At 46.9% G+C, this 22,909-nt stretch overlaps 1 protein-coding gene and 1 long non-coding RNA gene across 3 annotated transcripts; one reads left to right on the top strand and one right to left on the bottom strand.

Annotated features, from left to right (window-relative positions):
- The first annotated feature begins 1,022 nt into the window (after positions 1-1,022).
- Positions 1,023-11,906, top strand: YWHAH (tyrosine 3-monooxygenase/tryptophan 5-monooxygenase activation protein eta). Its single transcript, XM_016129556.2, has 2 exons — positions 1,023-1,296; positions 10,445-11,906. Exons 1-2 carry the CDS (start codon positions 1,210-1,212, stop codon positions 11,096-11,098), a joined length of 741 nt encoding a protein of 246 aa, XP_015985042.1. The 5' UTR covers positions 1,023-1,209; the 3' UTR covers positions 11,099-11,906.
- Positions 11,907-18,696: 6,790 nt separating this feature from the next.
- Positions 18,697-20,048, bottom strand: LOC118602999. Of its 2 annotated transcripts, none has more exons than XR_004951074.1 (2): positions 19,683-20,048; positions 18,697-19,543 (listed from the first exon to the last, which is right to left on the bottom strand). It is a non-coding gene; the product is annotated as an uncharacterized LOC118602999 (long non-coding RNA). The 2 variants fall into 2 exon arrangements; XR_004951073.1 differs by having other exon boundaries at positions 18,697-19,345.
- Between the last annotated feature and the right edge of the window lie 2,861 nt (positions 20,049-22,909).

The raw sequence follows: 22,909 nt of genomic DNA, 5'->3' as shown, positions 1-22,909 counted from the left end.
GGGTCCAGCCCAGGATCTGCCACGCGGTACCCGCAGCATCAAATGCCAGGACTGAAACGGGCTAAGTGACCAGCGAGCGGGTCCACCCTCCTTTCTGCCACAGAAGGAAGTCCAGGCTGAATTTAAATTCAAATCCTGGTCCCAACACTTACAGGCTGTGTAACCTTGAGCAAGTCACTAACCTGGCTTTGAAAAATGGGGAGACCAGCTCTGCCCACCTGCTGGGTGGGTTGTGAGGATTAATTAGGATTATACCTGTAAAAGGCATAGATAGCACTGGGTCCGCTCCTAGTAGGTGTGTCATAAAGGTTACTAGTTCCAGCCGGGCCACCCAGTCCCTCCTCTTGAGGAAGGTTCAGTGTGCCCAAGGCCACTTATCAGGGTGGGGCGGTGAGCGAATGTATGTGCGTGTGTGCGCGCGGGCGGGGGTGGGGGGGCAAGGGAGGGGCGAAGGAGGGCTGTCTCCCAAGGCCGGGCCGAATCTTGCCCAGTGCAGGGTGTGGGCCCAGTGGAGCCCATCGGCCGAGGCGGGGGAAAGAGGGGTCGGGGCGGGCGAAATGGCGGGGCGGGTTCGACCCGCCCCTCTGGGCAGGCGGCCTCCGGGATTATCCAAGCACTAGGTTTATTTGCTTTTGGGGCCCTTCTCAAGCCAGACCTCTAACTTGGATTCTGAGGCACTTTGCAGGGTGGGTCTGTGCTCATGCGCTGCCTGCGCAGCCGCCATCCCTGCGCCCCCTCCTCTGGCCCGAGGTACCCACCGAGATCTCCCGTCTCCCACCTCTACCTATGCGGAGGTAAAATGCAGCACCCGCAGGGCGCCTGCGCGGTTCTGGGGCGGGGCAGCGGCGGCAGCTATTTATAGTAGGTGACGTCACCTTGAAATAGACCGTTAGGGCTGACCCGCCCTTCCCCCCTCCCACTCCCGCCGCCGGGCCCCGCCGCTCCCATTGCGCAGGCGTCCTCCCGTCCTCCCATCCCCCCCACGCGGCAGCCTCTCCTCCCTCCGCCGCGTCCGCGGCGCCAGCCACAGCGTGCGGGGCGAGCCAGAGAGAGGGCGCGAGCGGCGGCGCTGCCTGCAGCCTGAGCCTCCGGCCGGCCGGCGAGCCAGTGCGCGTGCGCGGCGGCGGCCTCCGCGGCGACCCGAGGGCGGGCAGGCGGGCGAGCGAGCGAGCGGTGTAGGGCGCTAGGCGAAGCCGAGCCACGAGCGACATGGGCGACCGGGAGCAGCTGCTGCAGCGGGCGCGGCTGGCCGAGCAGGCGGAGCGCTACGACGACATGGCCTCTGCCATGAAGGCGGTGAGCGCGCCGGGAGCCCGGGCGGCCGGCCGGGGAGTCCACCGTGGGGGAGGGATAGGCGGCCGGGCGGCGTTTCCCTCCCGGCCCGGGGCGACCCCGGGCGACCCCACGACTCGGCTGGGCGCGGTCGCCAGCTCGCGCTTCCCGCGCCCGCCGGGCTCCCCGCCATTTCCTGCAGCCGGGCTCGGGTGGGGTCTCTGGGGAAAGAGCTGCTCGGGGTCGCTCCTGCAGCCCTGCAGGGATGGGCGGTAACGGTGTCCCCCTGCGGGCGGGGGTCGCAGCTTCCAAGCTCGGAGCCCTGCGTCAGGGGAGGGGGGTGCCCGAGGAAACGCGAGGCAGCCACATTTCTCCTCCTAGAGCGTTCTTCCAGACTTGGGGGCTCACCCGCCTCGCCTTCCTCTACACCTTGACTTGTAATAGAGAATCACCTAGTGAGTGGCGCCCTGTCTCCTGGTTTTCGTTGCCTCGACCTTCCGAAGTCTGTGAGATTACGATCCATTTTGCTGTGCTCGCCACAGTCATACTTGTCCCATTTTCCCATGCCCCGGGGTCTGGCTTTGTGTGCGAAGACCGCCCCCCCCCCCGCGCCCCATCCTGCAGTCTAGGCGTGGATGCGGGCGGGAGGGCGGCGGGCGTGGGGTTCCACTCCTAGGTTTGATTCCTCGCCCATCTGCCTGGAGATTAAAATGAGGCGTGACACCTAAGCGAAACGAACCTGTGTTCCTTTGCATTCCCGAGACCCTCACGGATCGATTCTGCAGCTTGATTTCTGGAGAAGGAGTGGCGAAAGAGTCGGGGCCAGCCACACCCAAGCAAATGCCATGGATTAGATACCACCTGCGTATCTGAGACTTAGAGTTCCGGTTATCCGCTCACTTTCCCTGTCTCAACCTTATTTTACATTTTCTCTAAATGAACCTTACTTTTCTCTGCGTCAAGGTCACACAGTGGTTGAGCTACAACTGCGGCCACCAGCGTTCTATATTCATCCCGTGTACACACTCCTGAGACCTGGGAGGATGGGCCTGGGCTCCACCTTAGACATAAAGATTCTGAAACGGGGTGGGACTCTGAAACCTGCACTTTTGGCAAATCAGCTCTCTTGGCAAATTTTAGTGGGCTTAAGTTCGAGAATTACTTCCCTGGGTTATAGCTTATTTGCCCTTTTGCTGGCCTTGTGAAGGGATTTCTTAGAGGAAAAATTTACAAATCCAGAGGCTCCATAACATTTCGTAATAATTTGAAAAGCTTTTAAGGCTTTTGATATTAATATCATGTGAAGTATGTCGCGGAGGTCAGTATTTAGAATTATCCAGGTAAGAGACATACTTGAGTTGTGTTTCCTGTGGTGTCCTTATTAACACTTGAACTAGGTGTGTTCGGAAGCTGCCACCACCACCAGGGCCCATTTGTTGATTCAGTGGTGACATAGCATGATGTCATGGATTAGATAGGAGCTTAGCATCCAAACCAGGGACAGTCTAGTTTTAGGACTGAAGTCTGTAATTTTGAGGGTTCTCTTTCAGAGAACCAATGTAAAATATATTAATTTTGGAAATTTTACAGAAACGAGACTGAATGTGTGAACTCATTTCCTTGGAAGGGGCCCTGAGCTTTAATCTCTTAAGATAAAAGTCACTTCTGTCCACACAGCAAGTCATACTTAAGTGACTGGTACTGGATTATGCGACTGAGGCCTCTCTGGACTTTAGGAGCCTTTTGGGGAATAAAACAGGGATGGGGCTTGAAGGAAGGTAAATTGAGGTTAAAAGAAAATGGTTAGAAGGAACATTATGGAGCTATTGGAAACCTGAGGCAACTTGAAATGGAAAGTAAGGGAAGAATGGAGAGATGTAACCAGAAGAAAATACAGTTTGGAAAGGGAAAAAAATTGGCTTTCGAGTCTTCAAAAGCAGGTTTGAAAAAATGTTTTCTTGCAGCTACCTACTTGTGTCCACAGTTTTTCTCTAAGACTTTTAAGGTGGCATTTTGCAAACTAATGGACCCCTCTGTGTGGTGTGAATCTGTGCTATCTGTATGTGAAATGATTGATGGATTGGACAAGTCATCTGGCATTGAACATTCAATCCAAGTTCTAATCATATCATCTCAGAATTGTGATAAACCATTTCCTCAAGGTAACTCCTATTAAAAAATAACTTTGTTAATATGCCTGTTTTATTAACTTTTTTTGTCATCTAAATTAATGAAGTATATTTATTGAAAAGGACTTGGTAGGGGTCAATGGGAAACAGTTTACGTTTTACTTGTTGATGTTTTTGTATGTTGAATTCTTAATGTTATTGGAGAGACTCAGTCTCCATTTTATTACTATCACAAGCCTTAAGAAGAGCTTTTGGAAAGTCTGAATTCTAGTAACCCTTTGGGTTTATGTGGGTTTTCTTCAGGGCAGGTAAGTAGACTGCTTTAGGAAAGATGGAGCAGTGCACCTGAGTGAGGGGATGTTCTCATGCTGTACTCTGTGACCTTGAAACTTACCTCTCGGCTTTGGGTCCTCTGAAGTGTAAAACCTAGTAATGTTGGTGTTAACTATTAAGTCTGTTTTCAGTCTTCATTCTTCTAACTTTTCTTTTTCCTTTATAATGTAAGTGGCCACTTAATAATGTTGCCTGCCTGTAATGATTGATGTTTCTTATGCTACCAGCGTCACCTGGAGGATGGTGCCGGTAAGCTTTAAGAAAAATCTTGCGTATGGGAAACAATGGTGTTGCCTCACATCAGTTGAGAAGTGCTGTTCCCTTTCTCACCCTATAATTTGAAGAGGCAAGAAACGTTTCGGAGGTGAAATAAAGGAGTGTGTCTTCATGCTCTCATCTCGTACATAGTAGCTTTATATAGAGTATGATGGAAGAAACATGAAAAATTGTAGAATCCCAGTCCTTTCTCAAGAATACCAATACACGGTCAATTACACAGTTGACAGAGGATGAGGAGAAATGCATTTAAAGGACATGAAGAATATCTGGAAATCTTAAGTGTGTGAAGGAAAACTGCAGTTTAAGGAAACAAGTCGGAGAGGAAGAGTCACTTGGCCCAGCCGGTGGCAAAAGGCTCTGATTCCAACAGCTGTGAGATTAAGGAGAGTGGGGAAACGAGCAGGTGGTATATAAAAGGAGAGCATGGTGAGCAGCCTGGGGCGAGATGTTAAAACTTGATGATTTTGAGGTGTACCAAAATTGCAGTTGGTTTGAAACCTTCAAACCACATTGGTATTAAGTCTGAAATATATATGTATATGTATACACACATATACACATACATACATACACATATACACGAATGAGCCGTGCTCCCCACTAACTGGTCATCTGAAATGTAGTTATTGCTTTGTCTTCTGTTGGCTCAGGAAGGAAGAGGTTCTGGGTTCTTTTAACAATAGTCCGAATTAAAAGGCACTTCAAATGGTGAACAGTCTACATATCTTTGCTGCAACGAAGTGGGAGATGTGACCTCTGTCTTGTTTTGGGATTTCTAAATTATCCCCAGAAAAGCTCCCACAGTCCAGGAGCCCACCATTCCCTTAAGCCAAAAATGGTGTTTTCTCATCTTTGGAATTTTATATTAGTGGTAGGCTGCAGTGAAATATGGTTTGGGTGGGGGTACCCCAGATATGTTTTCTGTGATTCATCAGGCTCATGGAATTTGTTTATCGTTTTACTTACTAGGCACTCAGTAAATAGTAGGTGTTGTGTACATTCTCGTTTTTTCTTTCTAACAGCTCTGGGTGGATACTGTTAACTCCATCTTACAAATGAGATTTTAAAAGAGTTTAATTTTCTCAGGGTCAAGTCGTAAAGCCAGGATTTGAATTCAATTTAGAGCTCTCACTTTAACTACTATGTGATAGTGTTCCATGAGACTAAGGGATAATATTTCCAATATATATTCTGATATATTAGCCATTGTCATGGATGATTCAAATCCAATCCTTTTACACCAGTGGGTTTACTGAATACATAAGTTCTATCTATTAGATAAGTTATTTTTACCAGGTTTGATTAAAAACAATCTACTACTTAGGGATCTTAGCTGTAGCAGAGGAGTATAAAAGGCAAAGTCACACATCTGGATTTTACTTGTTCTCTTGAAGACCAGATTTTTTTTAGGCTATGAAGCAAAATATTAATGGACTTTGAGTTCCTGCTATGAATTAAAATGCAGGACTATGTCAAAGTGTACTTGCGTTATTTTAAGAACCTGATATCCTTGGCACCAGTTTGTCAATATTGCCTTTAGTATATTTTATAAGCCATAGGCTGCAGAATTTCATTCTCTAGGTTGGTAAAACTGATAGTGTCCAAATCGAGGCCACGTGTCTTCTGCCCCTCTTCCTCACAGCCACGGCACTCTCTTCTTTGGTGGTGGGTGTTGGCACATCCCTGGGTCAGAACCTGACATAGCTTCCGAAGCCTTTGGGCCTGGTGCCTCCAGAGAGCAGTAATGCCATTCAAATGGGGCTGTATTTAATCCTGCCAGTGCCTACAAAAATGTTCAGTTATGTCAAGAGCGAGATACAAAGAGTCTCAACAATACAAGGGTAGCTGGGTTTTTTTTTTTTTTCTTCTTCCTACTATTAAGCTTTGAGTGTATATTAACTTCCTGAACTCAGTCAGCTACTCTGAACTTGCAGCAGCCTCACCTCGGTGAAGACAGGGTGTGGTCTTTCCAGGCCTGGGCAAGTGGCGACTGATACTGGGTGCTCTGCCGGTTTAGGACCAGGCAGAATCCATACTTTCAGGGCTTTGACTCGAGAAAGAGTCAGCCAAAAAAGCTTTCATCCCTCTAGCTCAGTTTTGAAAAAAATTTTAAGGTATGTACAGGGTTCAGCCAAAGAAGCTTAAAGATTTTATGATGTGGTTATGTTTTCCTGATTGTTAACGAGAATCATTTTCTTCTCTTGTAAACTCTAATATCAAAACCAAGCTTGTCAGTAGTGTATGGGTAACTCTAAAAGATGGGATGGTAGCGCTTATCAGGAGGAAGTAACAACCCCAGCTGTGGCCTGGCAGCTCAGGGGTGGCATTTTTGTTTGCTCAGTATTACTTTTTGAGGCTGGATGTTTCCCAGATTAAGCACTTTAAGTTTTCCCAAATAGTCCCTGTGCTATTTTTGGCAGTGGATCTATTTTTACTCACATACGCATAGTTTTTTGCCTTGTGAGTTAGTGGGAGGGAGGCCCTTAGGGATTTTTGAGTAAGCAAATGGTGTCATAGGAAGATAAATGAAGTCGTAGTAGACTAGGGTGTTCGTGACTTTTAGTAATGTTGTGTAGCGTTGAAGCAGAGAAAACGGGTGAAATGAATGCCCTGGGGTTGGGAGTTGGTGTAGCCAGATAACCGCGTGGTAAGGACACCAGTCGAATGGCTGACAGGGAGCCCAGTCCTTAAAGAAAATGGAGGGAAGAAGGGTCCGTCAATATAAGGTTTTCAGGAAGAGTGTAAGTAGGATTAAATTAGGTGAGGAGATAGGCAGGAGAACAAGAAGACAGAGAGGCTGTGAGCAAAGGTAGGGGGAGCCCCTTACAGATGGTGCTGCCTCTGGAAGACTTAGAGCCTGGAATGGCTGCATGAGGGCAGCTGATGGGGGTTGGAGTTGGGAATGAGAACATTGCAACTAGCATTGGAGTAGAAAGAAGATTGAGAACTATTGTCTAGGTTTCTTCAGTTGAAGATTCTGTGTCTTGTCTTTGCTTCATGCTCCTAATTCGAAACCACCTGGAAACTTATGATTGTAGAGATGCAGTAAATCATCTCCATAGAATCTTCACATGATCACCTTGCTGGTTTGTCTAGTGTCGCTGGTTCAGACTAGTAATTAGTGCTTTCCTTTTCATTGCACTTCATTGCCTCCCAGTGTCTGCTTCTCTTAGTGTAGGACCAAACTTTTCTTTAGACCTCCTGGCTCCAGTATTTTGGAATTTGAAGTGTTGGGAACTGGTGCTGATGTTAATGAAGGTTGTTCACAGTAAGTATCACCAGTCAACCCTCGCTGTAAATCTTTTTTGTTTTAATAGGCCATTTGATTTCCCTTCAGTCTATATTTTTCCAATCTGGGAGAACTCCCAGTGTTTTTCAGGTATTCGATCAAGTAATAAAACTATCTTCGTTCCATAATTTCCCTTTGTTAACTGAATTGTAACCCAAGATAGTTAAAAAATACTATATTTAAGCATATCCAGTTATTTCCTAGTTAGGCCCTGGCTGGGCTTCTAAGAACAATGCTTGCTTAGTAATGTTAGTCACCCTCAGCTGATGCTGATAGTGATTCATTCAGACTGGCAGGCAACCAGATGATTGTTACATAAACATGAATACTCCTAGGAAGTGGTGTTTCTTGTGGAGGTGTCACAGTGTTGCCCGGCAGCCTTTTTGGGCAATTTATTCCTAATGGAGAAAGGGATATGCTACGTGAATTCCTGAAACCCACAGATAAACCCAAATTTAATTTGTTAATAGAATCAATTTCATGCCTTAACCACACCTTTCATTGTTGCTCAGGAAAAATAGAATCCAAGAGTTTTGGAGCTGAAAAAGTCCTTGAAGATCATTTGGTCTGATTGCCCTCATTTTTTGATGCCCAGAAAGATGGTGATTTATACAAGATCACACAGCTAGCTCATGCTGAACTCCAGATGTCTTAGGGTTTTTTTTTTCTTTTTTTTAAATTTTTTTTTCAAGTTATGATACTGCCCCTGGTACACAAACATCCTGTGTGATGTGTACGTGGATTTCAGATATACACTCATTTTTAATGATGTGTTATGGGGGGTTAGCGTGGTGTATCTTTGCAACAGTCTAACAACACAAGCAGCTTAGTCACAGGATGAAGTAAGTATATGGTGGCTCCTTATAGATACATTTACATTTTAATGTCAAGTGACCTTAGTCATATTTACTTAATGCAAGATCTCAGGGGCTCTTCAAATTTTGTTCTTGTTTCATGTTTTGTCTTATTGACTAATGCCTTAGAAAAGTGAGTCATTCTAGAGGAATTAAGCATTGAGACTTGTCAGTATTTGGGATACAATTTTGATTTATAAAGATTGATTTCTTAAAAGCCCAAATATCAAATATCTACAAAGACTATTGCCACTAAACAAATGAGTGTTTAAAGAGACTCACTGGAAGAGAAAAATACTGGGGTTATATGTCTTTAACTGGATGAGAATAACATAGGTCTTGGGTTAGGAGAGAGAAGATTGGCAGACCACAGATGTGGATCGGGTGAGACCACTTGTGTCTGTGGCTGGCGGACAAGGAACCCGGCTCACAGGCAGTCCCCCTGGGGACCGGGGCAGGAGGAAGCAGTTTGTAGCCAAAGACTACACTGAAGAAAGAATTGGGGTTGGACTGATTGAGTAGAAAAAGGAGGAGAGACAGTCTAGGGCTAAGGATGTGCAGCAAAAGAGTTGGAGGATTGTGGACAGGGAAATGGGGCAAATGAGAAGAGGGAGCTAGTATTTTTATCTGGGGTTTATTGCGTTGGGTGGTGGTAGACAATTGCTTGTTTCACTTTTTAAGAACTTGGCAATTTCCTAATTTCACGCATAATGATTATGTTCTTGAACTCCTAATTTTTCAAATTTTTATTTTTAAAATTTAGATTCGCCATTGCTCAGTCTTCTCAATTCATGTTAGACATGTCTATTATGCTCTTAACTTTCTCCATTAAACTTGACTTTTCTCCCTTCATTGGAGGAGTTTCTGTCCATAGTTGGATTTATAGTAATTCCTTTTTTTGTTGAGTGTTTTATGAATTTCTAAGTGCTTTTTTTTTTTTTTTTTAAACTAAAGACCTTTACCAGTAGGTCATATAATTAAAGAATCCCCCGACTTTATAGATGATAACAGGCCAGTTTAGCAGGTCATTGGCTTTGCTGGGGTCCAGACCAAGGTTTTCTGATTGAAAGTCTGTATTAGTTTCCTAGGGCTGCCCATAAAAGCACCACAAACTGGGTGGTTTAGAACAACAGAAATTTGTTTTATCACAATTTGGAAGACTAGAAATCTTAAGATCAAGATGCTGGCAAGGCTGTTCTGTGAAGGCTCTGGAGACACATCTTTCCTTCTCTCCTAGCTTTGCTGGCTCCTGGTAATCCTGAGCTTTCCTTGGCTTGTAGACACTCCACTTCGGTCTCTGCCTCCATCCCATGGTGTTCTCCCTTTGTGTGTGTCTAGGTGTCTCCAAATCTCCTTATAAGGGCAGCAGTCATTGGGTTTAGGATCCACCCTAATGCAGGGTGACTTCATTTAACTTGATTACATCTACAGAAGCCCTATGTCCAAATAAGGTCTCATAACCAGGTACTAGAGCTTAGGACTTCATTGTAACCTTGGGGGACATAGGTCAGCACAGCAAAGTACATTTCTGGCTCACTTTGAGGTAGCATCATGGAGAACTAACTTGTGAACTTTAACATTGCCAGTTAAAATAATTGGCAGTCTGCTAGGTCAGAATAAAGCTTGCTGCTGAGTAGCTATGCTCCCTTTCAGCAGAGGCCGGGGGCACTTTATTGTCACTAATGTATCCGTTTTGGCTTGGGGAGGGCTGGTGGACCAGTGGGGGTCCATGTGTAACCACACAGGCTGAAACTCTGGCCTGGCCACTAGATCTGTGTAGTCTTTGATCTCACTTATGAAGTTCTTTTCTGTTAATAGGTATTTGAGGGGAGTGTGATTGGTTCTTTTTAGAATATAAAGCTGAAAGTAGAATCTGGAACAAACTTCTAGTCTGTAATTTTTTAACATTTGACAAAGGAATCGTATGACCTTATTGTTGACTATCTTTTGCAGAATACCTGAACCCTGGGGCTTTTTAACCCACCATTATGTACCATCACCTCATCTTTCTATGATTACCTCTGTCCCCATACCCCTACCCAGATGAAGGCAGCATCTTACAAGGCCTGAATTCTAAATTGTTCAAAGCCCTTATCAGTTAATATTTTGAATGTCTTCTGGTAGACTACAGTCTTCTTTCAAATAGAAGCGACATCCGATTGGTTTTTCTCCAGGGCGGCTTGTCCATAATCCCGCTTCTGAGGAGTGTCGATTAGGTTCAAGGGCAGATTTCTTTTCAGGATTTTTGAACTTGGAACTCAGTATTTTATCTTTCTGGGATTTTGCAGGTGACAGAGCTGAATGAACCTCTCTCCAACGAAGATCGAAACCTTCTCTCTGTTGCCTATAAGAATGTGGTTGGTGCCAGGCGGTCTTCCTGGAGGGTCATCAGCAGCATTGAGCAGAAAACCATGGCTGATGGAAATGAAAAGAAGTTGGAGAAGGTTAAAGCTTATCGGGAGAAGATTGAGAAGGAGCTGGAAACAGTGTGCAACGATGTCCTGGCTCTGCTCGACAAGTTCCTCATTAAGAACTGCAACGATTTCCAGTACGAGAGCAAGGTATTTTATCTGAAAATGAAAGGTGATTACTACCGCTACTTGGCAGAGGTAGCTTCTGGGGAGAAGAAAAACAGTGTGGTCGAAGCTTCTGAGGCGGCCTACAAGGAAGCCTTTGAAATTAGCAAAGAGCACATGCAGCCAACGCACCCCATCCGTCTGGGCCTGGCCCTCAACTTCTCCGTGTTCTACTACGAGATCCAGAATGCACCTGAGCAGGCCTGCCTCTTAGCCAAACAAGCCTTCGATGATGCCATAGCCGAGCTGGACACACTAAATGAGGATTCCTATAAGGACTCCACGCTCATCATGCAGTTACTGCGAGACAACCTTACCCTCTGGACGAGCGACCAGCAGGATGAGGAAGCAGGAGAAGGCAACTGAAGAGCCTTTGGGTCCCTGGTCCTTCCTTCACCCACCACCCCTATCATCACCAATTCTTCCTTGCCACAATCACTAAATACCTAGTGCTAAACCTATCTGTATTGGCAGCACAGCTACTCAGATCTGCTCTCCTGCCCCCTGGGAAGCAGTTTCAGATATATCTTCATGGGCATTGCTGGATCGATAGTTGCTTTGAGCCCACAGGAGCTCCCTTTACGAATTGTGCAGACAAGTGTGTTCTGAATGAGGCATCTTACCATGCCTGTTGATCTATGTGAAATCCAGGCAAAAGCAATGGCAGAGTTTAGAAAGAATTAGCCAAAACAGGCTACAATGATATTTAACTGATCCATTTAAAATGAGCTGATAGTGTTTTGTTAAGCAGTACATCTCGTGCATGCAAAAATGAATTCACCCCTCCCACCTCTTTCTTCAGCTAATGGAAAACTGTTAGGGGAAGCTGATACAAAGAGACCACTTGCTCCTTTCCATCAGCTTTATAATAAACTGTTTAAAGTGAGGTTTCAGTAGCACCTTGTTTTGCCTCTTTAAATTATGATGTGCCCAAATCTTTTCAGTGCAATGCATCTAAAGTTTTGATACCTGTAACTTTTTTTTTTTTGGTTGCAATTGTTTTAAGAATCATGGATTTATTTTTTGTAACTCTTTGGCTATTGTCCTTGTGTATTCTGACAGCACCATGTGTATCAGCCCATATCAATCAAGATGGGTGATTATGAAATGCCAGACTTCTAAATTAAATGTTTTGGAATTCAGTGGGTAAATAAATGCTGCTTTGGGGATATTATCTCTACGTGTATGGTCTTCATTTTTCCCCCTCTCTCAATGGACTATATAACATGTCACCATTTTAAATACTGGTTTGAGTCTCAAACATTGATGTATGTTAAAGTAAGTTTTCTTGCCCTCTGATTCCATTACAATAGACTCATGAAATTTAAATATTTTTCTGTGAACCCAGCCAGCATAGCCTCTCTTATCCACTCTTCTGATAACGTGCTTATACAGTAGCCAAGTGGATCAAAATGAAAGGTCAGGTCTGTTTAACTTGGGAGGGTGTTGCTTGCTCCACTCTACTGGAGTATTGGTTGATATTTAACACTCAAGGTAAATACCGAGCTTACACGCGTCCTCAAATTTTCTTAATATTCTTTCCATATTAGATGTAATAAATTGTTAATTTAGGGGCACAACTTTGATCTCTGAAATAATCTTTACTGGTTATTAAGAAAGCTTTGCGTATCCTTTAATACAGAAAAACAAACTGTGTTTCAAAAAGAAAACACTCCCTGTCTACCTGCACCCCAAGGCTTTTCTTGAGGCTCAGCATCACCAGTTAGAATCTCCTCAGGTCATGTCGCCTCCAGCCCCCTACAGTTCTTACCACCTCTGCGGGGGGGGGGGGGGGGCGGTGCCCAAGATCAAACATGCTTTATAAGTGGATTGGTTCAGTCACACGAAGATCTTAAAACACCTTGTTCTTGACTAAAGCTTGACACTAGCCTGGTGAGAATGGCCATGACCCAATTTCTGTCCTTGATCTCATATTATGGTGGAGCACAGAACTTTCAAGCATGGTAGTTTAACCTATTTTCTCATTCTGAAGTAGAGGTATGGCCCATGTGCTCAATACTCCTTAGGGAGCCTGTTTCAAGTTGACCTGATTGCCAAAATGGTTAGTGATTTTCCTTTCAGTTAGTAGGTCAGGTATTTTAAAGCTACAAGCTTTATGTGGCCAACACTTGGCTTTGATAAATATATGTAGACATTAAAACTTATCTGAAATGCCCTTCACAGGAAGGGCTTTAGGGAAAGCACATACTCAATTTACAACTGTCTTGTGAAAGGTTTTGTCCCCACAGTATAGATAAGGAAGCTGAGGAACAAGAGTTGTGGACCTCTGGAATTCATGCAGCTTGAAAGCCACAGGATGGCCTCTGCCCAAGACTTCTAATTCAGAGTTCTGACTGCTCTCTTGGACTTGAGCAGTGCCAGGCTGCCAAGGTTCCAGGCAACCTTGACAAGCCACACAACCTTTGAGGCTCAGGGCCCTCGTTTTGCAAGTGTAGGATTTGGAATATAAGTTTTAATTCAACTCAAAGTATTCAGTGTGTGTAAGCCATGACATCCTCTGGTCTGGGGAGGGGTGTAGGGAAGTATGGGTACAATGCGTGATAAATAGCGTTCTCTGGATGTAAGAGGGAGCTATAAATTACATGTTGCATAAACCTGGGAGGCTTCTACGCATGATCTCAATGATTTACTTCCAGTTCTGTACGCTCTTATGTTTTAAAACTTGACAAGATAAAATTTATGGAATAAAATGGGGTCGTCTCAGATTTACTGCAGGGGAAACTGAAGTCTAGAGAAATAAAATGGCTTTTCCAGATTAACACTGCAAAGACAGTGATATAACCTAGACTAACATTCAGTTCCCCTAAATCCTTGTTCTTGGTTCTTTTCACTGTGCCACACTCTTGGGATTGAGATGAAAAAAACAAACATACGGGACAGACACATCCCGTGCTGGGGACACTTTCAGTGCTTTTAATGTTTTTCACCTAGAGTTGAAGGAATTATACTTGGAAAGGGATGTTTAAATTTATTGGGGTTATTGCTTCAGATTTTCAGTAAATCCTCACACCCTGCTCAAAAGTGCATTTTTTGGAGGAAAGGGTTGGTAGGATTCTTGATAATGGAGCTATTGTCAAGTAAATACTTGGCTGTCTTAAATCACTTGGGACATGGGATCCCGGGATGCCTGTTGGCTCTTTAAACTAGTTCCAACTGTCAGGCCCAGCACACCCTCCTCTTACAAGCCCCTCGGGCTGTCTGCCATTCAGACTGAGAGTCCTCCCTTCTTCTCCACAGATGCTCCAACTATCCGGCAAGCACAAACACCAAGCACAAACACTGATTCACTACTGGGTGGGAACTAACACATCTTCCATTATAAAATCCAGTTGTTAGGCTAATGAAAACCATTTCAAATACCCACCGTGTTCTGGGCACTTTAGGTGCATGGTCTGAATCTTTACAGCAACCCTGGAAGGTAGGAATGATAACCTTTCTAACAGATAAGGACATCAGGTATTGGGTGGGATGAGGTACATAGCTAGTAAGAGGTAACGCTGAGATCAAAACGGGCTGTCCCAATTCAAGGCTCTTTCCACTGCATCATGGGTTTTTTGATCCCCACCTGGAAAAAAGGAGTCCTAGAAAAGTTGTAACAATAGCTAGGCCCTCTCTGCCCATCTAATCTCTATCCTTTTTTCTCCAACCTATAGGACAGTCTCCCAAATCAAATCCTTCAAAGCCTAATGAAATGCTGTCTCTTATGAAACCTCTGATCTGGCTGGAAGCCACCTGCTGGCTGGGTGACTTTGGGTCAGTCCTTGTATTGTTATTTCTAAGTTGATGTGCACATCTCCACTGGACCACAGGCCCCTACGGTGCCTAGCAAAACAAGGGCTTCAAAAGGTTGGATTAGCTACAGAATGAAGGAATCCACTGTCAAGTTCATTTTCCCGAAGTACAACTCCCATGCCATTCTGAAGGGCAAGGACTGTACCAGGAAGGGGAGGGGAAATAACATTTGCTGACCGCCTTTTGTGGGTACTTTAACAGTTACCCTGCAAAGCGAGGCTTTACATACACTTTAAAATTCAAAGCTAACAATCTGTGAGGAAGGTTAGCTCCAATTGAGAGGCTTGGTCTCACAGCTGGGAAGTGGCAGAGCATGTCTCTGCAGGGCTCCAAGGTCCTTATTTCCATGAACATGTTGCATTCGGGCAGAGGCTGGAAGCCTAACGTTGCAGGTCATCAGTGATGGGACCTCTTCTTTCCTCACCAGCCCGACTTCTCTCGGTTACCTTCTCCTTCACGTCTGCCTCATCAACCAGATCAGTCTTTTTTGCTGCCCCTACTCCTACCCCCAGGCATATCCAGGACATGGACCTTCGTGTATTTCTTCCTCTTAATCCTTGGCTCTCTTTCTACCAGAAGTTAGACGCGACAGCTACAGCAGTCTAACTCGAGAGGTGGACCTAAGCACTGCCAGTTGAAATCTCTCCAGTTGAACCCAACTTGTTCAAGCCTACTCTCTCACTTTGGCTCAAGCCATTATTTTTCCCTCTGGAATGGCTTTCTTCTGGGGGTCTATTCAAATCCTAACTATGAAATCCCACCTTCTCCCTGCCGGCTACTGTGAGCCCCTCTCTGGGCTCCTGTACTGCGGGTCTGTACCACACAATGGCATTTACCACTTAGTCTTCACCCATTTGACAAACAACCTGAGCTCCTATTATATGGTAGACATGGGTAGGTGCTTGGGGATACTTTGGTGAGTTTACTGTCCTCGTGGGGCTAACACTCCAGTGGGGGAGCTGCAATAAATATATAAAATAAAAAAGTAACTATAAAAATGTCATTTAGGTTCTTTTCCAGAGCTTAGCACAGAGCTCACAATAAAAATTCGTTGAATTTAAGAATAATTGATTGACTAGCGGCCAGAATTTGTTTAAAAGAAATGATCAAAAAGGAATCCTTTATTCCCCCCTGCCCCCAAATCTGCTGGTGAGCCATATGAGAAGCTGAGGGTCATGAGGCCTTGGGCTTGGTTCTGATGACACTTGGAAACTGGTGGTGTGACCTTGAGAAAGTCCTGGCCTCTCAGCAGCCTCTAAAAAGGAGGGAGGTGCTTTTGGGGGGGTCGCTGGGCACCTCTCGATTTCTGATATTCTGTGTTTTTTTTCAACTGTTCTGGGATGGTCCCCATCCTCTTCCTGGCCTTTTTTCCTGCACTCCCCCCTTTTCCTTCCGCCCTTCGCATTTGTCCCTTCTGCATCCGCCCCCCACCCCCCTTCACTTTCCTGGCCACTCTCTGTAGTTCCACCGAGATGGTTACCATGGCAACCATCTCCTGGAAGTGATATCACCCATCTCCTAGGCAACCGTTTCCAGGGCAGTGACATCATTCGATCACCATGGCAACCCTCCAGGAGGACAGTTCTGCAGTGAAATGGGCAAAATATTTTATTTATTTCTGTGGTTAGGGGCAATGTAGAGGGAATGTTAAAAAGAAAAAGATCTCAGGAGCAAGAAGGAAGAGCTTTGGGCTTGTAGGGGGAAAAATGGAAAACCAACGTGGGGCTGGGAATGAGAAGCTCTAGGGCGAACCCCTTCTCCTTTCCAATAACTAGGCTGACCATATGTCACCAAACTAGGACACTTGAGAGTAAACCAGGGCACATTATTATTACACTGGGACAACAGGTGAAAACTGGGCCTCTCCAAGCAACCCAGGACACGAGGGCTCCACCCAAAATTGGATAAGTGCCTGGCCTTGCTCCCTCACCTATGACTCATCCAATAAGTGTGGATTCAACTCTTCTATGTGTGGGCACCAGGATACCACAGTAAGCAAAATCTGCCTGGGTCTCTGTCCTAATGGAGCTCACAGTTGTGTATGGAGGGGCCAAGGGTAATTCTGCAGTTACCCAATGAATACTGAGGGACAGACTGTGTCAAGTGCTTGGAAGGGAAGGCACGGAATGCTAGGGGCTTTGTTCAACAAAGATACCAGAAGCACTCTGGGTAGGAGAGGAGTTAACTAAAGGGAGTGGGGTGGAGTAGGGGAAGAAGACTGTTTTGACAGAGGGAACAGCATTTGCCAAGGGAGTATGCAGAGAGTACTGGGAGCCAAAATGAGGCCAAGTAGAGAGCAGGAGAAACCCAGGTGTGAATGAGGGTAGAAAGGGCGGCAAGGTCTGAGTCTCACAGGGCATCGGAGGCCAGAGCACTGGGAAGCGCCATGGGAATGTTTTGAGCAGCGGGAGACATGATTCTGTTTGTATTTTTTAAAAAAATTGTCCTGGCTGTAGCGTGTGGCAGAGTGGGAGCGCAGTTTGTCAGGAGAGAGATTAGGTGGTGGGGACTTGGGTGGTGGCAATGAGATGGAGGGACATGGTGGATATATTTAGGAGGTGGCGCTGACAGGATTTGCTGAGGGACTAGATATGGGGTAAGGGTAAGGAAGGACTCAGGATGACACTGGGGATGACATGAACGACTTGGGGTAGAGGAGTGACTGCTATTCTCTCAGATGAGGAAGCAGAGCAGGGCTGGGACTAAGGGAGGCAAGAGAGGTGCCCGAAATGCAACATTTAAGGAGGCGTGCACTCTCGGAGATGGCCTTTTGAAGGAGTGCCTCCTTAAATGCTTTGTTCTGGGAGGTGGGGGACTTTGTTTTGTTTTAGAGGGTGGGGGACTATGTCTATTGAGCAGTAATAATGACGATCTCTTGTGTTTAAAACATGGGCCTTCACTTTTGCCAACCCCCTAATAAAAGCGGAGACAACAGGTAGCAGGCATGAGCCCTCAGTACCAATACATGCCAACTGCGTTCCTGTCCCCACAGGAGTCCTGTGAGGGAGCTCCTCACTGGCCCGTGTAACAGATGAGGAAACATAGGCTCAGAAAGGTTCTAGAACTTGCCAGAGGCCTTAAAGTTTGCAAGTAGCTACACCGGGCCTCAGGCATGGGCTTGCTGACTCCTGAGCCCACCCTCTTTCCACTAGACCACACTTTACCAGCCTCTCCAGTTTCCTGGTGAAAAGAGGGAAGGGAAGGGAAGCCTGGTGCTTTCAGGCCGGCCACCTCCTTGACCTTCATCATCACCATTTGTAAGGTCCAAACAGAGGGGCTGAGGAGTGATACGACCTTCAGCCCCATCAAAGCCACTTTCTCCACACCACAGCTGTTCTCTGCTGACTTTTAAGGTTCTGTCCCAGCTGGTCTTAGCAAGAGGAAGAACAGGTGGGGGGCTGAGAACATGCCACTGCACCTCAGCTTCTTCCTCTGTACAATGGGGATAATGATAATATTAGCTTCTGCCCCATAGGTTTGTGATAAGGTGAAACGAGATGAGTAAAGTGCTTGGCATGGTGCTCCAATGCAGACTGTGATCAATGAATGTTAAAGACTGTTAGAATTAAGGCAGGAGGGCAGGAGGTGTAGGTGTGCAAATGACACACACATAGCCTGTGGGATGGGGGCGGGAGAGGCAGGGTACAGGGACATGTGGACCGGCTGGTTGCTGAAGGAGAAGCCTCCTCCTCACCAGCTGGCTCCTGGGGAGGCAGCATGGTATGTACCCCTCATTCCTAATCCTACACTTGCTGCAAGGGGAGGATGAGCCTGGCCTCCCTTGCGAAAAAGGGACTGTAGAGGAAGCCTGGAAATAAGCAGGTTGCTTCTGTGAGGCCTAAACCTCGGGGCAGGGGTGGTGGAAGGTACTAAGAGGCCTGCACCTGGGCCCTCTGCCCCCGTCTACCTCCTAGCTCTACTCTCAGCCCTACCCTCAATCATGGTTTTGCTATAATTTTTGCAATAACCTGTACTACAGGATCCTGAAAGGCATAAATCATCCTGAGCTTAAAAAGGAGTGCACAAGCACAAGGACTGGGCCCTGGGATTCCAGCACATGCATGCACACTCTCACACACACACCTCACATCCTCTAAGTATTTGTCAGGGTTCAACCAGAGTACCAGTAGGAGATGCACATTGAGGGTTTTTTTTTTTTTTTTTTTTTTCTCCCAAGGAGTTGACTTGTGATTGTGGGGTTGGCTAGGCAAGTCCGAAATCATCAGGGGCAGGCTGGAACTCTTACCAAGGGCCAGAACTGCTGTCCACAGGCAGAATTTCTTCTTCCTCAGGGAAACCTCACCTCTGATCTTAAGGCCTACCCAGATTATCTAGGATAATCTCCCTTAAAGTCAATTAAAAACAGACTAATTACATCTACAAAATACCATCACCAGCAATATCTAGATTAGTGTTTGATTGAATAACTGGGGACTGTAACTTTGCCAACTTGACAAGAGACCATCACACTCACAAAGCAGCCAGACGTGGTTTTGGTGGCCTGTGGAACGTTGCTTTACATTTATTAAAGTGGCTATTTACTGAGAGCACTTGCTACATGCCAGGCATTGTACTAAGTGATTTCCATGCAGCATCTCAGCTAATCCTAAAAACATCTTCAAAACAAAAAAGAAGTAGGTGCCCTTCTAAGGGTAAGGAGACTGAGCCTCAGAGGGGTGAGGAGACTCCCACTGTCACACGGTCTGGAAGGCAGGTCTGAGTCAATCTGTGCTCTGAATCGTCACTTCCTATGGTCTCTCCCTGTTAGACTCTTCTCTCTCTGCCTTGTCTCCTCTTTTCCTGCGGCAGAAAGTCAGTGTTCAAATCACTGCGTGTTCCTGCTCTGGACCTCAGTTCTCTACTTTTTGACGTGGCTCCATCGTTTCCGGCCTTTCTGGCTTTAGGGCGGAAGGGAGGGTCCATTCTGGGACCACTTTCTTGGGCCTTTGCTGCCACCTAGAGGGCGCGCCAGTGTTCGCCACGCTCCAGACTGGTCCTCTGGAAGGCAGGTAAGTTAGCAGGTGAGCAGCTGAGGTCCAGGTGTGTGGGGGCGGGGAGCAAAGAGCATGTAGTGTGAGGGGCAATTCTGGGCTGAGAAACAAATTCCAATGCAAATTCAACCGGCTCTTGTCCCTACCTGCTCATTCAGGCCCCCCAGACCTCTGCAGAGTCATCAAGTATTTCTGGGGTTCCGAGGTGGTGGGCTTCCCATCCCTGCCGTGCTCTGTCACCGACTTAGCCCCCGAAGGGTTCCTCTGTCTCTCGCTCCATCCGGATCTTGGAGCCGTCGGGCTGCCAGGCTGGCAGGAAGTCTAAGGGGAAGCGGGAACTTTTCTCACCCCATCAGTTCACTGGACAGGTCCGCAGTGCGGCTCGAGCTCCTGAGAGGAGCCACTCACTCCGACTGGAGAGCAGGCGGAGGCCGAGGGGGCAAACAAAGGAGGCGGGAAAGAGGGGCGAAGTTGGGAAAGGAGGGTACTGGAGAGCCCCGCCCAAGCCTTCCTTCCCCGCTCCGCCCCTTCGCTCGCGGCTCCCGACTCCGCACCTGGCCACGCCCACCAAGCCCAGCCGGCTCCGTAGACCCCGCCCCACCCTCGCTCTAGCCCCATCCCTTGCCCAGTACCACGGCTCCGCCCCTGGCCCCGGTTTCCAGGCGCCGCCACTAGGTGGCGCCGTCGGCCTCGCAGGAGCCTCTGTCGTCCAGTTTCGAGCGCTTTGGTTCGGAAGCGTGTTCGTGATGCGACAGGCGGCTCGGTGAGTGGGCGTGAAGTGAGCGGGAGGCGGAGAGGCTGGCAGCCCGCGGCAGTACCAGCAGCAGCCAACCCGCCAGTCACTCTAGCCAGCCAACGTCAGTACAGCCAACCCTGTCAGTCAATCCAGTCAGCTTGTCCATCCCGTCAGCCACCCTGTCAGCTAGTACAACCAAACTGTCAGTCAATCACGTCAGCCAGCCTGTCCGTCAATCCTGTCGTCCTATCAGCAGGTAGTCAAATCACACAGCAGTAGGTCACACAGTTTCTGCATCATTCCCGTAGTCAGTTTCTTGCTGGGCGTTCAGCGGGCCACCACGGTGCCCTTGTCACTTGAGTCATGGTGCCCTGGGCCTGCACACCTGGAGCAGAGTGCGAGGAGGGTCCACAGGTTGGCGAGGGGAGGGAATCTGCGGAGCCCAGGCTTTGGTTTTTTCCTCAGGGTCTTCCAGGTACGTGGGGAAAAGTGGCAACCATCGAGAAGGGTCCTGACTGCCTCATGCTCTTGGGGCCAACTCAGAGGTCCCAGGAGCTAGCAGAGCTGCAGTGGAAGCATAAGGCCTGCCCTGGTGAGTGGCTGAGCTGGGAGATGCCTTCAAGTTCAACCCTGACCCGGGAGAGGCTGTAGATTTGGCCTAATCCACTCCCACTGCCCCCTTGAACGTCAGAGAGGGTGCAGTGGTGGCCCAGATCTTGGCCTTCAGGGAGGCTCAGGGTACAGTGCATCCTGGTCCTGAGCTGGAGACATAGGGCTCTGCTGACCCCCAAGGAGGGAGGGAAAGGAATATGCAAATCTCAGCCATATTTTGGGGACAGTGGCCTTCCCTCCTTTTGCCTCAGTCCCTCTCCTTTCTTTGAAGCTGAGTACCCAGATCACATCATGCCCAGGCCCCCTCAGGGGTCCATTGAGGTGGTAACTGCGGCTCCTGGAGGCCTGAGAAGACCAGGGCAAGGTAGGCTCCTTGAAGGGGCCTGGTAGGATACCCCTCAGGGGATTGCTCACCTGTGCAGGCTGGAAGGTTCCAGGAAGAGTTGATTATTCATCCTGCAAGTATTTATTAGACATCTACCACATACCAGGCTTTGCGCTAGGCAGCAGGTGACAGGAGTGAACTGTACAGATGTTGCCCCTGTTTATGGAGTGCAGAGTATAGAGTGGTGGTAAGAGCAGTAGAAGGAAGACAAAAAAGACCAAAAAAGCCAACAAGTTGGCTGTAGTCAGAATTGTGCTATGAGGGTAGCAAAGAAGATGCTGCAATAGAAAATGAAGGAGAGCAGCCTGAGATGGCTGTCTGGGCACGTGACAATCTGAGATCTGAAAGAGAAGGAGCCAACCTTGGAGTGGAGTGTTCCAGATTGCTCGCTCGCTCACTCACTCACTCACTCACTCATACATTGCTATGTGCCGTGTACTGTTCCAGTTGATGAAAAAACAGTTGAACAATAAAAGGGAAATCTTTTCTCTCATGGGGCTTATGTTTTAGTAGAAGGAGACAGAAAACAAAACAAAACAAACAAACAAACAATTTCAGGAAGAAATGAATCCTGTGAAGAAAATAAAAACAAGGTTATTGGATAGAAAATGATGAGGATGAGAAGACTATGGCAGATAGGGTGGTGAGGGAAGGCTACTCAGGGACCTGAATGATGAGAAGGAGCCAGCCATGCAAAAGTCTGAAAGAAGAACATTCTAGACAGAGGGAGCAGAAAGTGGGAATGAGTTTAGCAGGTCTGAGCCTTATGGCTGATTGGAGAGTGGTGGACATTGAAGTGCAGGGAGTAGGTAATGAAGAACGTGGCAAAACTAGGCGAGGAATTTGGATTTTATAAGAAGGCACCGGGAAGCTGATAGAGGGATGTGGGCAGGGTGGTCGATACTGCTGGCTGCTCTGTGTAAGTGTGGAGTGAGGGCCTGGGAGGGTAGGAGCTGAAGCAATCAGAAGGCTACTGCAATAGCCTAGGCAAGGTAATGGTGGCCTGGATTAGGGTCGTAGAGTGGAGATGGAGAAAGGCGAACAGGTGTACCTATAGGCTGAACTGAAAAGACCTGATGACTGTTTGGATGTGGGACAGGGGTAAAAGGAAAAGGATGACTCTTTGGATTTTAATCCCAGCAACTGGGTGGATGGCAATGCCATCGATTGAGTTGGAATGAATTATGGAGAAAGGTTTTGGGGTGGATAATGAGAATGCAGTTTTGGAGAACTTAATAGAGATTTCTGTTAGACAGGCAAGTGGAGATGAAAAGCAGGCAGCTGGCAAGATCCTGGAGCTCAAGGGAGAGGATTGATCTAAAGATAATATTTGGCTCAAGGCATGGGACAGCACTGGTTAGGCTAGCAGGGACAGTGCTGTTCAAGGCACTAGAGCTAAACCTACCAGCCATTAGTCAAGAACACTTGACATATAGCTTATCTGAATTTAAGTGTCCTGAAAATGTGAAATATACACCAGATTTCAAAGATTTTTAGCATGGGGAAAAAAATATAGAATATCTCCTTAATAATTTTTTATAGTGATGTCATGATGAAGGTCTAAGATTTTGGATATATTGGGTTAAATAAAATGTTATTATTAAAGTTAATTTCATCTGTTTCTTTTTACCTTTTTAAAT

The sequence above is a fragment of the Rousettus aegyptiacus genome, unplaced genomic scaffold (assembly GCF_014176215.1).
Source record: "Rousettus aegyptiacus isolate mRouAeg1 unplaced genomic scaffold, mRouAeg1.p scaffold_m13_p_5, whole genome shotgun sequence".
Taxonomy (NCBI): domain Eukaryota; kingdom Metazoa; phylum Chordata; class Mammalia; order Chiroptera; family Pteropodidae; genus Rousettus; species Rousettus aegyptiacus.
Note: the sequence above shows the minus strand (reverse complement) of the source record. Positions and strands in the feature narration are given on the sequence as shown.